Source organism: Balaenoptera ricei, chromosome 20, assembly GCF_028023285.1.
Source record: "Balaenoptera ricei isolate mBalRic1 chromosome 20, mBalRic1.hap2, whole genome shotgun sequence".
Lineage (NCBI taxonomy): Eukaryota > Metazoa > Chordata > Mammalia > Artiodactyla > Balaenopteridae > Balaenoptera > Balaenoptera ricei.
Window position 1 is genome coordinate 16691892 of NC_082658.1, and position 13805 is coordinate 16705696.

At 39.9% G+C, this 13805-nt stretch overlaps 1 protein-coding gene across 7 annotated transcripts in view; it reads left to right on the top strand.

Moving 5' to 3' along the window:
- The window catches only part of KANSL1 (KAT8 regulatory NSL complex subunit 1), a 188010-nt gene that overhangs the window by 164882 nt on the left and 9323 nt on the right, over nucleotides 1-13805 (top strand). For 6 of the 7 annotated variants that reach the window (XM_059907027.1, XM_059907028.1, XM_059907026.1 and 3 more), the window contains 2 exons: nucleotides 4850-5021; nucleotides 13544-13726. In XM_059907027.1, the coding sequence (XP_059763010.1) occupies nucleotides 4850-5021; nucleotides 13544-13726 (355 nt within the window). The remainder of the gene's footprint in view (nucleotides 1-4849; nucleotides 5022-13543; nucleotides 13727-13805) is intronic. The other variant, XM_059907031.1, reaches the window with a different exon arrangement.

A 13805-nucleotide genomic window follows, 5' to 3' on the forward strand; every position in this document is an offset into this window, starting at 1 on the left:
ATGAAGCCATTACTTAACTTGTCTAAGGTTATACAGCTAGAAAGCAGCAGAGTTAGGTCTCAAACCCAGACAGCCTGGCCCCATTGCCCACACTTTTAACTACTGTATGTTGCCACACAGTTTTTCTTTTACAGTTTAAACATAATGTTTGTTTTATCTTTAAATCTTTAATACCTTTGGAACTTATTTTGATGGGAAGTAGGAATCCACCTTCTTCCCACCCCCCAGACCTTGATTTCCCTGATTCATTTATTGGAAAAGTCATCTCCCCCTGACCCTTTTTTTTAGTTAATTCATTTAGAAATATTGCCTGTGTTAAAAATTAAATTGTCATGTTATACATATTGGTCTATTTTTTCTTTTTGTTTAATTAATTTTTCTGCTCCTTAACCAGTAGCATATTTTTTTAAATTACTATAACTTTTAAAATGTGGTAGGGCAAATCACTCCCGTCTACCTTTGCTTATCAGAAAATTTCTGGGAACTTTTCCCCTTGGCATTTATTCTTCCAGTTTGTAGTTTGTTTAAATTACATTTGCCTCTTCTCTCTTCTGTACCAAAAACCTACTGAGTTTAAGACTATAGATTAATTTGTAGAATATTAATAATAGCTTTAAGCTTTGTGCTTAAAATTTCTAGTTAAACTTATTCCAGTATTTTTTTTATTGTTGTTATAGTCAAGAATAGACTCTTTTGTCACTTGTATGTTTCTAAATAAAAGTTATTTTTAGGAAGATGACACTTGAGAAAAACACCTGAGGTGAGGGAATGACCATGGAGCTAATAGAAGAGCCAAGTGCAGGGGCCTGTGATCCGGAAGTTTGCCTGTCATTTTGGGGAAGAAACAAGGAAGTCAGAGGAACTGGTAGCGTGAGCTAGGAGAGAAGCAGGAAATGAAGTCAGAGAGGGGATAGAAGTGACAGGTGGTATAGGGCTTTGTGTGTACCAGTGCAAGAACTTTGACTTTTATTCCTCATGAGATGAGGAGCCATTGGAAGGCTTTGAGCAGAGGACTGGCATGGTCTGACTGAGGTTGTAAAACAAGATTACACCAACTACTGTGTCAAATAACTGGAAGGAGGGACAAGCAGGAAGACCAGTTCGGAGGCTATTTAAGAAACGCATATGAGAAAAGATAGTGACTGCAGTTGAGATGGTATGAAGTGGTCAGATCCTGGATACATTTAGAAGGTGGAGACGATAGGATTTCATGATTGTTTTTGGGGTATGATAAAGGAGCTTAAGGATGAGTCCAAGGATTTAAGATTGAGCAACTGGAAGTTGGGAAGAGTTAGGAGCTCAGTGTTAACTCACTAACTCTGAATGCCTGTTAAGACATCTAAGTGGAGATGTTGAATGGGCAGTGTGAAATTGTATTAATTGATGTCCTAATATCGAATACTTTTGATATCCAGGAATAAATCCCACTTGCTCATGGTAGGTTGTTTTTATTTTTTTGTGGTTTTTAAAATAAATAAATAAATAAATACATGTGTATAATTTGGCGTCTTATTTCTGTGTGTGTATATTTAAAGTTGCCCAAACTGTCCTTCAAAAAAATTCCCCAAATTTATCTCTTAATAAATTAAGATACTTTTGTATACGTCTAGGTTCTATTAACACTTCACAGTTTTTCATTCAAAAGTAAGATTGGTGTGTAAGTATGTGTGCACATACTTTTTTTTTTTTTTTTAATTTTTATTTATTTATTTATTTATAGCTGTGTTGGGTCTTCGTTTCTGTGCGAGGGCTTTCTCTAGTTGTGGCAAGCGGGGCCACTCTTCATCGCGGTGCGCAGGCCTCTCACTACCGCGGCCTCCCCTGTTGCGGAGCACAGGCTCCAGATGCGCAAGCTCAGTAATTGTGGCTCACGGGCCCAGCCGCTCCGTGGAATGTGGGACCTTCCGAGACCAGGGCTTGAACCCGTGTCCCCTGCATTGGCAGGCAGATTCTCAACCACTGCGCCACCAGGGAAGCCCTGCACATACTTTTTATCAGGTTTTAAGTCAATTCTGTTTTTCTAAGAGGACTATAGAAATCTAATTTCTTTATGCCAGCACCAGCCATTTTAATTGAATAGAAATGATCTGTTCTTCAATGTTTTTAAAGACTTCACTGAGGACACAAGACTAGTCTCACCCCCTACCTTTATTTAAGGCATGTGTATTGTATTCTCTGATTAGATTGAATATAAAAATATGTAACATTTAAACATTATAGAAATGCATAATGTGGAAAATGAAAGCTCTCCTTAATCTCCTCCCTGCCATCATAACCACGTCAGTGGTTTCTTGCACGTTCCTCTATCCTCCTTCTCTCTGCATCTCTCTACATGTTAGTGTTTTATTTGGATAACATTATTATGTCAAGACTATTTATTTTTATTTTAACTTGGCTGTGTGTATGTGTCTACACTATTGTATCCTGTATCCAGTTTATCAATTAACTAGTGCTTTTTTGAGGAGTTCTTATATGTTTGCATTTTTTCCTTTTTCTCTTTATTAGGCCAGTCTTACAGTTTATCTAATTAATTGCTGTGTTCCTATCTAACCCATTCTCTTTTTTTTTAAAGATTTATTGATTGATTGATTGCTATGTTGGGTCTTCGTTTCTGTGCGAGGGCTTTCTCTAGTTGCGGCAAGCGGGGGCCACTCTTCATCGCGGTGCGCGGGCCTCTCACTATCGTGGCCTCTCTTGTTGCGGAGCACAGGCTCCAGACGCACAGGCTCAGTAGTTGTGGCTCACGGGCCTAGTTGCTCCACGGCATGTGGGATCTTCCCAGACCAGGGCGCGAACCCGTGTCCCCTGCATTGGCAGGCAGATTCTCAACCACTGCGCCACCAGGGAAGCCATCTAACCCGTTCTTGAGGTGGGTTTGGGAAGGGGGGAAAAAAAAACTCCCAAAGAGCAGTTCTTAAATTTGCTGTTTCAAGCACATATTTTTTCTTTTGGTAATTTCAGCTTTTATTTTAATCTTTCTCTTAGTTTGTTCATCTTGCCATATCGTTTTTACTCTACATCCAGTCTATAAAATGGAATGCTGTGCATTGCCCACTTGGAGAGCTAGTTGATGTCATGGGTTAGTTTATGAGGAGAAAATATACCTCCCTTTTAAGATCTCTTATTCTGATTTTTATATGTTTTTCTAATCTTGTCGGTGTTTAAAGTTCTGGTGCCATTTTTGGATTCTAATTTCCTAAATCCTCCCATTCATCTCCTGCGCAGTCTGTGGTTTTTGTCCCTGCCAGCGTAGGCCCCTCTCTCTCTCTGCCTCAAAATGTTATCTCCCCCAGAAAGCCAGCCCTGGTTAAATAGGTTGCAAGAGGTAGTTTTTCCCAAAACAGTACCAGTTAATGTCTACACAGAAGTGTGTGTTTAGTTGGTATAATTTCCTTTCAAAGCCATCTACAATTGCAGCTTATTAGAATTCTTTCACTTTAGCGTAAGTTGCCCAGTCTAACCTTCACAGGGCCTTCTTTGAATGCCACCCATCTATGTCGCTGCAAGGAGGAGGCAGTTGGGGAATGTTGATAAAGACCGCATTGTTCTCATATTTATCTTTCTTCTGTGCGTGTCTGTGAAGGCAAACAGCTTTCAAGAGTTGGGTGTGCTGAAGCTAAATGCACCTCTCGCAGTTGTTACAGAGTTTTGATGCTACCCTTTTGTCTTTATTATGATACTACCCTTGCTTCTAGCATCCCTTGTCATAGTGTCATTCCACAGACAAGTCCCTTCTTCTAGGACTGCATGCTACCCAGATGACTTTTTTGTGGTCATGATTTGGCAAATGCCAGACTTGTTCATCCTAACACAAGAACCTAGGGATCCTGCATTCAGCATGACCTGAAGTTTTCTCCTCAAAGCACAAAATCATAAAAATCCCATTTTTTTTTTTTAACAATTAAATCTTTTGAAGACTTAGATTATTTTTGACTGTGGACTTAGCTGGAGAGGTTATTTCTTATCCTGCCCACATGTATACAAAGGAAGTTTAATGGAAATGATTTCTATCCCATTGGAATTAATCTAACACAAAGACTATGGATATGAACACTCACCATCCCAAATTCATTTTCATTACTTAAGTATGAGCTTTATAACAGTAGATTTTTAGGCTAGGTTAAAGAGTAGCTAATGAGTCCACGGAAATTTGCCATGTTGTTTCAGGCCACCTGGAAGTCTTTTTATAGCAGGAAATGCGAAAAGAACAGGAGAGGTATGGTTGGTTGTTCATTAGTATGGCTCTTTGGTGGATGAAGTTGCTGAAGAGGGCAAAGTCATGTTTCACCCAGAAATCTGGAGCCAGCTCTTCACCTTAGCAGATGGTGGAAAACCATCAAGCTGGTAGAAACATACAGGTTTTGTAAAGTGTTCTTGGTAAGCACCTAAGGGCTTCACGTAACTTGATGTCTTCATTGGAGAAGAAGCAGGTTTACTTAATTACTTTGAAGGTTAGTGTGTTGGAGAAATGGAAATCTTTTAACAAACTGATCAAACTTTTTGTTAGCGGTGTCATATATGTAGAGAGGGCCTTTTTTTTTTTTTTTAGCTTGCAGGTCACTTTTATTTCTGATTTTATTGAGGTATAATGGACATATAACATTATATAGTTTCAGGTGTACAACATAATGATTTTTTGTTTGTTTCCGGCCGCGCTACGCGGCATGCGGGATCTTAGTTCCCCGACCAGGGATCGGACCCGCGCCCCCCTGCATTGGAAGTGCGGCGTCTTAACCACTGGACTGCCAGGGAAGTCCCTAGAGAGGGCCTTTTGAATCTTTGAGATACTGAATGGGGAGCTGGGTTTTTATCAGACATTGAACTGTCAGTTTCGTCTGATTTTTCACAGGTTCACCGGAACAGCACGGTGCGCTCTGGCTGTGACGTGAACCCCTCCTGTGCACTGTGCGGCTCAGGCAGTGCCAGCTCCACGCCTCCAGAAATCCACTATGAAGCCCCTCTGTTGGAACGCCTTTCCCAGTTGGATTCCTGTGTTCACCCGGTTCTAGCATTTCCAGATGGTAAGAAAGTCTACATAATATAAAGTCTAATACATGAGACTTAAAGGGTTCAAAGTGAAAGAAAGTTGGCCAAGATTCTGGTACAACCCCCAGGTACTGTCAAGGTATTGCTGTCAACAAAGGTCTTCTCTTAGAATTTTGCAAACAGATCTCCCAGACCGGAATGTGCCACTAAAACATTGCAGCTTGCTAAGAGAGAAATTCCCCTAACACTTCAAGTGGTGAGGCTAGGACAGTTGCCTCCAGCCACAACGCTTGGAGCCTGGTCTGTTATACAGAGTCTGTCTTAAAAAATGTATTATCTGTGTGTGCCATGATGTAAAACAGCATGGGCAGCGCTGCTAAGTTGGTCTACCTGATAAGCCTCCGTGTCTGCCAGTTTTCCTTTTCCACCTCCCTTTTCATAATTGCTTTTCTCGCACTACATGAAAGTCATTCCTCTTACCCATATTGAGTCTTGCTGTGGGTCTTGCCCCCCAGAGTATAAAAACCTTGGGCAGTAGGGACACCAAAGGAACCATTTCAGAATTCATGGCTCCTGAAGAAGAATCCTGTGGGAATTAAGCAAAAGAAAGTTTTGAATAAAAAATTATGAAGACGGGGTACATTATTTTTTTGTATATAACTTATGGCAAGATTCTCTGCCTTTTCTGTCACCTTAGAATAAATATTTAGAGAATTAATAACTTACACCTGAAACTAACATATTGCACGTCAACTGTACAGTATTTAAGTTTTAAAAAGAGAGAGAATTAACAACTGAAATTAGATTTTACCGTGACTGTAGTGTGATTGAATAAGTAGGTGTAAAAGATTTTTTTTAGTTAAGGTAAATATTATATATGTACATGCTGAGGTGTTGGTATAAATATCTTTAATGCATGTAGTATTCTAGAAAATACAGCCTTTACAACTGTTTGAGTTTATGATTTTCTTAAAAACTACATTTCGGAATTCCCCGGTGGTCCAGTGGTTAGCACTCCATGCTTTCACTGCTGAGGGCCCGGGTTCAATCCGTGGTCGGGGAACTGAGATCCCACAAGCCTTGTGGTGTGGCCAAAAAAATTTAAAAAATAAAATAAAAATTACATTTCAAATGGTGGGAGTACATGAGCAAAAATGTTGAAAACTGTTCTATAGACTACAGGAAGCCAGTGTTTTCATAATCTGGATTTGTTTCACTGATTTGCAAATAATCTCATGATCTGGCCCCAACCTACAGAATGTAAGCATTTCCTCTCGAATCACTGTGTTATTTTATCTATATGTTATGGTTTATATGATGGCTGTTTATGACCTTATTTTCCATTAGTTAAATTTTAAGTTCTCTGAGGATAAGGGACCATGTTTTTCTTCCTGCTCTATCCTTCATAGCACCTTACAGGTAGTCCGTACAAGTTTTTGAAAGGAAGATAACTAAAATAGGAGTCTGGGGAATGCGAATTATATGGGATGTAAGATTTACTTATTGACATGAGAAGAAAACCCAAGTTTTTTTTAGCATCAGTAGTATATTATCTTTTTCATAGAAGGGCAGATACTAAATAATTTAGGCTTTATGGATCATACTGGCTAGGTTTAGTCTATGTTGTAACTAGGCAACTCTGCCCTTGTAGCACAAAAGCAGTCGTAGACCATGTATAAGCAAGTGGGTGTGGCTGTTTCAATAAAACTTTATTTACAAAAACAGTCATTACTGATAAACTATCTTGGGAGAATCCTGTCTTCTAATTAATCAAACATTAGATGACTGTAATCCCCTCATTCCTTATCTGTTCTTCAAATGACTGGATTCTTTCTTGGTCACCTAAATCTGTTTAGCTACTCTAAGCCTTACTACCATGACTCCCTTCAACTGTAAGAAAGGCATGGCATAATATTCTTGCTGCCACATGACTTCTAGTAAGAGTGGAAATACTTAGAAATTTGAAACATATGCATAGCAAGCTAGGCAGGGGTTTAGGTCAGGAGTGGTGGAGCAGTAAATAAACTTTAGAACATAATGAGTAGAAAACACTAAAACATTTTCCTCTGTGCTTCAGATTCCAGAGTCATTGACATTTACCTTTTCTTGCCATTTGGATTATAACTTATATAACTTAAGATAATATTTGTATAGCGTTTTATAGTTTACAAGCACTTTTCTTATACTTGTCTCATTTGCTTCTCTCAGTAATCTTGTAAAGTTACTTCAGTTTTACAGATCAAGAAATAGGCTTAGAGAGGTTGTGGTTTATCTCAGGCTACATAGCTAATGTAGAAGGCTCCAGAATTCAAACTGAGGTCATCTGATACCTGTCCTTCTTTTCACTAGTTCATGTTTCTCCCCAGCCAGGATATTAAGAGAAGTCAGGTTTCTACCAGTTTCCAGACTCTAGCTACAGACAGAGACACCAGGATGATTTGGGAACATTTCTTGAGTTACTCTCTTAGGATTACAATATTGAATTGTATGGTCTCATATTTGAATAAAGAAGGCTGAAGCCTGTAGTTATATCTGATTCTGATAAGGTCTCTTCCATACTCATTGAATATCAGCTGATAAATATGGTGATCATTCCTTTGTCAACAGTATTACCATGTATAGTTGTGAATTCTCTCTCCCATCCCCCAATCAGATATGCCCAAAACGCCTGCCTGGCATCTCCTGTTCCATCATTCAGCATCTCTGCTAGGAGGTACCCATTCCCTATTAACACTTTCTGTTCTTCTGACTGCATCATATCTATAAATCTGACTGCTGACCTTATACTTCCCCACTCCATTCCATTCCAAGCAACTATAGGTAGCAAATGAGGGAGAAAGGAAGGAGACCACTTTCTGTGGTCTCCGTGGTCTTCATTTTCCTGCCTGCCGTTTCTCTGTGTCTGTCTGTCTTGTCTCCCCCACCACTTTTTCCCCCTCCTGCCTTTCCCCCCTTCTCTCCCCTCTCTCTGACACACACACATACACACACACACATACACACACCCCTCCTAACCATGACATTGGGGTTTGGACAAGCGAGTTGGTCGTTAAACTCTCCTTATGAGACTGTACAGGGGAATAGTATATATACCAAGTAGAATGATTAACATATCTGCCTATGGATAAATTAGACTTTATGTGGGTTGATTTGGGGCCCTAATTAGTGTATCTAATATTGTGACTATTGGGATAATTTTGACTTGATCCAAACAACTGCCACATTCAGAATGCTATCTATTTGTAAACTGGAAGATTCACAGGGCCACAAAGATGTGAATAGCACCTCCTAAAGTATTGAGATTCCCCAAATATCTTTGTGTGGAATAGTGAGTAATGGTGAAGACTAGCAGCCAGCACACCTGTGTGGGTCAAACATGTGCTCCAGACCTGACCTCTGGGCCACCCCTTTGCAGCCTCTTCTCTAGAATATATTTAAAGATGGCAGGACTTCCAACTTTTCATTTTCATGTAGAGTTTTACTAATGTTTCCTAACCAGTTTGTGTACTTTGTGAGGATGGGAACCAACTGCAGCTCTTAATCTTAGAGTTCTATCTTCCATCTTGCCACACCTCAGCCGCTCCCATTAATTTGAGGAACTACTGCCTGACTGGAAGGTGGAGACATTAGGGTGTGATAACCCTTTAGTTCTCCAGAAAAAGGAGCTTGTTTCCGTATTACCTCACTTAATCAAGCCAGTTAATCCTTAGCTTGAAATGTAGAGGATGTATAACCTTGGGGAAAAGAATGTTCAGATTTAGGTTTGTGCTTAATAAGAGCACCACCTGCTGGCTGTGAAGATCAATGCTCTTTTGCGAGAGCTTGCCAAGACAATTAGCTGTATACATGAGGCCACTGCACCTTACCAGCAGGAGGAGGAAGTGAGCATTACAAAACACCACAAGAAAGTGTTCTTGAGAAAATGGTGGAAAGTAATGAGTAAAACAGGTTAATCTTGGAGTGTCAGACCCTAGTGGGCCTGAGGTTAAAGTCTTTTCATTTTGTTTGAGGAAATAGTAACCTAAGATGATGTTTCCTGTCATTGATCTGCACTTCAAGGATCTGCACCTTCCTGTTTGATAATACACTTTAATAGCCATTACCTATGCAGGTACGCAATGTGTGGAGTCCTCTAGCTGAATGGGTCCCTACTGTGTTCTCTTCCATTTTTACAACTCTTTGCTTACTTTCAGGTCCTCTATATCCAATCTATTTCAGAGTTGTAGCTCTGTAGATCCCAGGTGTTATTACTCAGAACAGGAACTCAGACCAGCAATTCCTAAGAGATCATTTTTGTTCACTGACTGGGGAATTTAACTGGGTTTCTCTTTACTCTTATATGAAAGCAGTTAAAACACAGCAAACTTCTAGCAGCCTGAGTCCCTTAAACAGTTTGTTATTATCCCTAACTGCTTACTCAGTGGGTTTATAGAGGAAGTTGCTCTTGGTTCTGCTTAATACCTCAGCTCCAGAGCACAAGGCAGTACTGGTCTACACTTGTGCCAGCTTCCACTTCAGAGCATTTAAATGAGGGGAGGGGATTAGGAGTGGAGTTTTAGTTGAAGACTTATTGAAATTAACATGTTAGAGTTGAGAGACTCAGTAGTCATCTGGTCTAGCAATAACATATAAATGTCTTTTCTCTCTTGTGCTTAACTCGAATTGATTGATGGTGTCTGTCTGGATTTAATTAACTAATTAATAATTTGAGACGGGTCTAAGGTCTTGGGGTACAACAGAAGGAATGTTGCGAGTAGCCTGTGCCTGCAGCAAACAAAAGAGGAGAGCTAGAGCATGTGTGCTAGGATGTTACCAGCTCTGATCAAGTCTTGCTGCCTCATTTTACAGATGAAGAAGCTAAAGCCCAGCTAAGTGATTTGTTCTTGTTTTCTCCTACTCAGTGATGGGACGAGGACCCGTGTCTAGGACTACTTATTTCCACCATAACCATATCCTATTTCCTTTTCTCCCTGGCTTAATTTTCAGATTTGGGAGCACAGTGACTGCAGAAAATAAAAGGAAAAGAAAATGAAACTACTGTGCTTTTGTTGTAGTCCCATTAAACAGCCTTTGCAGGCTTCCTTGGGAGTCCAGTAGTTAAGACTCCATACTCCCAATGCAGGGGCATCGATCCCTGCTCAGGGAAGATTCTGCATGCCGCGTGGCGCGGCCGGAAAAAAAAAAACAACCTTTGCCAAGGGGGAGTAACTCTCCTGCTGACCAAGGGGTATCCTGGGATATAGAGGAGGTGCTCTCCCACTTCTTGAGCCTTCTTTATACCTTCAAGCTCAGCCCAGCTTTCAGAATTCCTCTAGACGATGCTTTATTTCCTGTATACTTTTCCCCAACCACTCTGAGTTAGAGCAAGGAATTTTTACCATTAATACCTCTAAACTTAATTCTTATTTGGGAGTTTTTTGTTTTTTTGTTTTTTTAACATTTGACCTTTGGGGGATGGGAAAATCAAACCATTTTATTGAGGGCCTTGGGTGGGATCTAAGGGCTGGGAGTACAATGAGCTCTGATATCATTGGCCTGGCTGAAAGCTGATATATTTATGTGAAGGGTTGGGATAGGTGAATTTGTTTTTAAGTGTAGAAAAGAAAGAATGATTATGGGAAAAAATTTCAGAAGATAGCACTGTTCCCAGAGATGTATCTTGTTCTTTGAAGTGTCATGAAATACATGGTCTATGCTATAGGAAGGAGTCTCTTTTTTACACTGCAGAACTCTTTTGAAAAATATCCTGTACTCTCCAGTTCCTTGGGAATAATTTGAGAAATATCAGATTTCACTCCAGAATTAAACTGCTCCATTCTCTGGGCCAAAGAATAATTTCATGGTGTAGTGACTAAGAGTATAGGTTTTAGGATTTTACAGACCTGAGTTTGAATGTTGCTTGTTACTTACTAAACTGTGTAACCTTGACAGTTAATTCACTTTTCTGAATATGTTTTTAGCTTTAAAGGGAGCATAGTAATGTTTACATCATGGAATTGTTCTGAAGATTAAGTAATACACAATGCCAGCCACAATATAATGGGTTTAGTAAATGTTCATTTATTCCCCTCTTCTTTGCTCCCCATTCCTAGCTCAGATTAAGCACATCAGCTATCCTCCCTGGGCACCAAAACCCCAAGAATGTTTAGAAAATACACTAAATAAACCTCTAACAATTCTGAAAAAAGAAGGCATGCCATTGGTGAATAGAGTTTGGAGTGATTTTTGAAAGATGGAAAACAAACAGGATAACTGTGAAGAAATAAAACTAGAAAAAGGGGGAGCCCAAAGCACATGCTTTTGAGTAAACTCCTATGGGGTAGGAGCTGGTAGGGGAAGGTTCTTTGCCCACAGTGAAAAAGGACACAGAAGTAGGGATGGGACCTGGGCATTTGCCTGGGTGATAAGTTTGGACTTGTTTTGGAATATAGCTAGGTTGGATTATTCCCCTTTTCCATAAAGTGGTGGTGTTTCATTCTGTGCTACAGCAGCAGGTATGGACTCAGGGGCTGGGACCTTTTTTTTTTTTTTAATTTGTTTTATTTTATTTATTTTAGTTTTGGCTGCATTGGGTCTTCATTGCTGCGCCTGGGCTTTCTCTAGTTGCAGCGAGCAGGGGCTGCTCTTTGTTCTGGTGCAAGTGCTTCTAATTGTGGTGGCTTCTCTTGTTGCAGAGCATGGGCTCTAGGCATGCGGGCTTCAGTAGTTGTGGCACATGGGTTCAGTAGTTGTGGCGCACGGGCTTAGTTGCTCCACAGCATGTGAGATCTTCCCGGACCAGGGCTCGACTCTGCGTCGCCTGCATTGGCAGGCGGATTCTTAACCACTGCGCCACCAGGGAAGTCCCAGGGGCTTTGACTTTGACTATGTCCCAGGTGGTTAATGATTCCCAGGAGGAACTGGGAGCTAAAGAGAGATGTTCTGGTCTTCAGATTAAAAAGGACCATGGAAAGTTTTTTAGAACCCTGAAAAAAGACCCACACCTATATCCATGGTGGTGAAGTTTCAGAATGAGACTATAAAAAGGAAGATGTAAGTTTCAGATTGCCACTAGAGGTTCTAGCCAGAATAATAGGACAAGAAATAGAAATAAAAGGCATACGAATTAGAAAGAAAGTAAAACAGCTTTTTGTAAGTGACATACTTGTGTATGTAGAAAATTCTAAGGACACCACAACAACAAACAAAAACTTGGTAATGGATTTAGCAAGATCACAGGATACAGGTCACTATATTAAAAATTACTGTATTTCTACATACTAGCAGTAAACAATTATAAATTGAAATTTTTAAAAGTGCTATCATGTATAATGTCATCAAAAATATCAAATTAACAAAATATGTATAAGAACTGTACAATGGGGACTTCCTTGGTGGTCTAGTGGTTAAGACTCCGCACTCCCAGTGCAGGGGCCCAGGTTTGATCCTTGGTCAGGGAACTGGATCCCGCATGCTGCAACTAAGACCTGGTGCAGCTAGCTAAATGAGTAAATTAATTAATAATAAATAAATAACTTTTTTTTTTTTAAAGAACTGTACAATGAAAACTACCTAACACTGATGAGAGAAAATTAAAGAAATCCTAAATAAATGGAGAGGTGTACCACGTTCATGGATTGAAAGACTCGGTATTAGAGTTCTCCCCAAATTGACCTGTAGAGTACCACAGCAAGCTTTTTCCCCCAAAAGAAGTTTAAAGGAAGAAACAGAGCACCTACAAGTGAATGAGTCAGATTCCATCTTATTGGTGACACTGTAGTAATAGCTTTAAAGTCTGAGAGAAAACTGGTTTTAATCTAGAAATACTATTTCTAAAGAAATTACTCAAGGCCACGTTCTTAGGAAAATAAAAGAGGAAACTAACAAAATGGAAAGATGCAAGAAACAGTGGTGAACCCCCAAAGAAGGTAAAAAATTATAATTAAGTCTAAAAGATTAATTTATGATATTGAATATTAACTAATCCACTTAAAAACCTAGATAATCCCCAGGTGGGAGGTGGTAAGGGTCTGGAGGAAGGAGGGGGGAGAATAGTATAGTTCTTATTTAGAGGAAGATGTAGTACCCAGTACAGTGCCTGATAAAATAATAGGACGGTAAGTAGTTGTTGAATGAATATATCCTGATTAACTTTATGTTGATAGAAAGAAGTAGGTTGAAATATTTCAGTTTCAAGAAGAATAAAAACAGGATGTTTATCAATCTTTCAAACCAATAAAGTTAACAGACTTAGTGGAACACAGGAACAAAGAAAAGTTCATCAATCTAACAAAAGGTGTTTTAGATTTTTTTGTTTGGAACTTGCAAATAAAAGGCAACAGTGACTTGTCTGTGAGTAAAAGAATGACCTTCAGTAAAGTTCCAATAAACAGATCTTCCGCATGACAGTGCTTGCCCTGCTTGGGTCCTCCTGCCACTGGGCAATTCGAAGAAGGGTGCAGTGTGGGTCTCGCTCACCGGTGAGCCAGAGTTGCCGTGAACACGCCTCACTTCGTGAGAGAAGAGCCCAGAGCCCAGGTGTCTGGACTAAAACCGCAGTGTTTTGTGTTTCTTGCAGATGTTCCCACAAGCCTGCACTTCCAGAGCATGCTGAAATCTCAATGGCAGAACAAACCTTTTGACAAAATCAAACCTCCAAAAAAGTTTTCACTTAAGCACAGAGCACCCATGCCAGGCAGTCTCCCTGATCCAACTCGTAAAGACAGGCACAAGTTGGTCAACTCCTTCCTGACAACAGCCAGTAAGTTTCAGGGGTCCAGAGAGTCCTCCAATTACTTTCCTATTCCTTTTATGTTCTCAGGTTACTGGTATGGCCATGG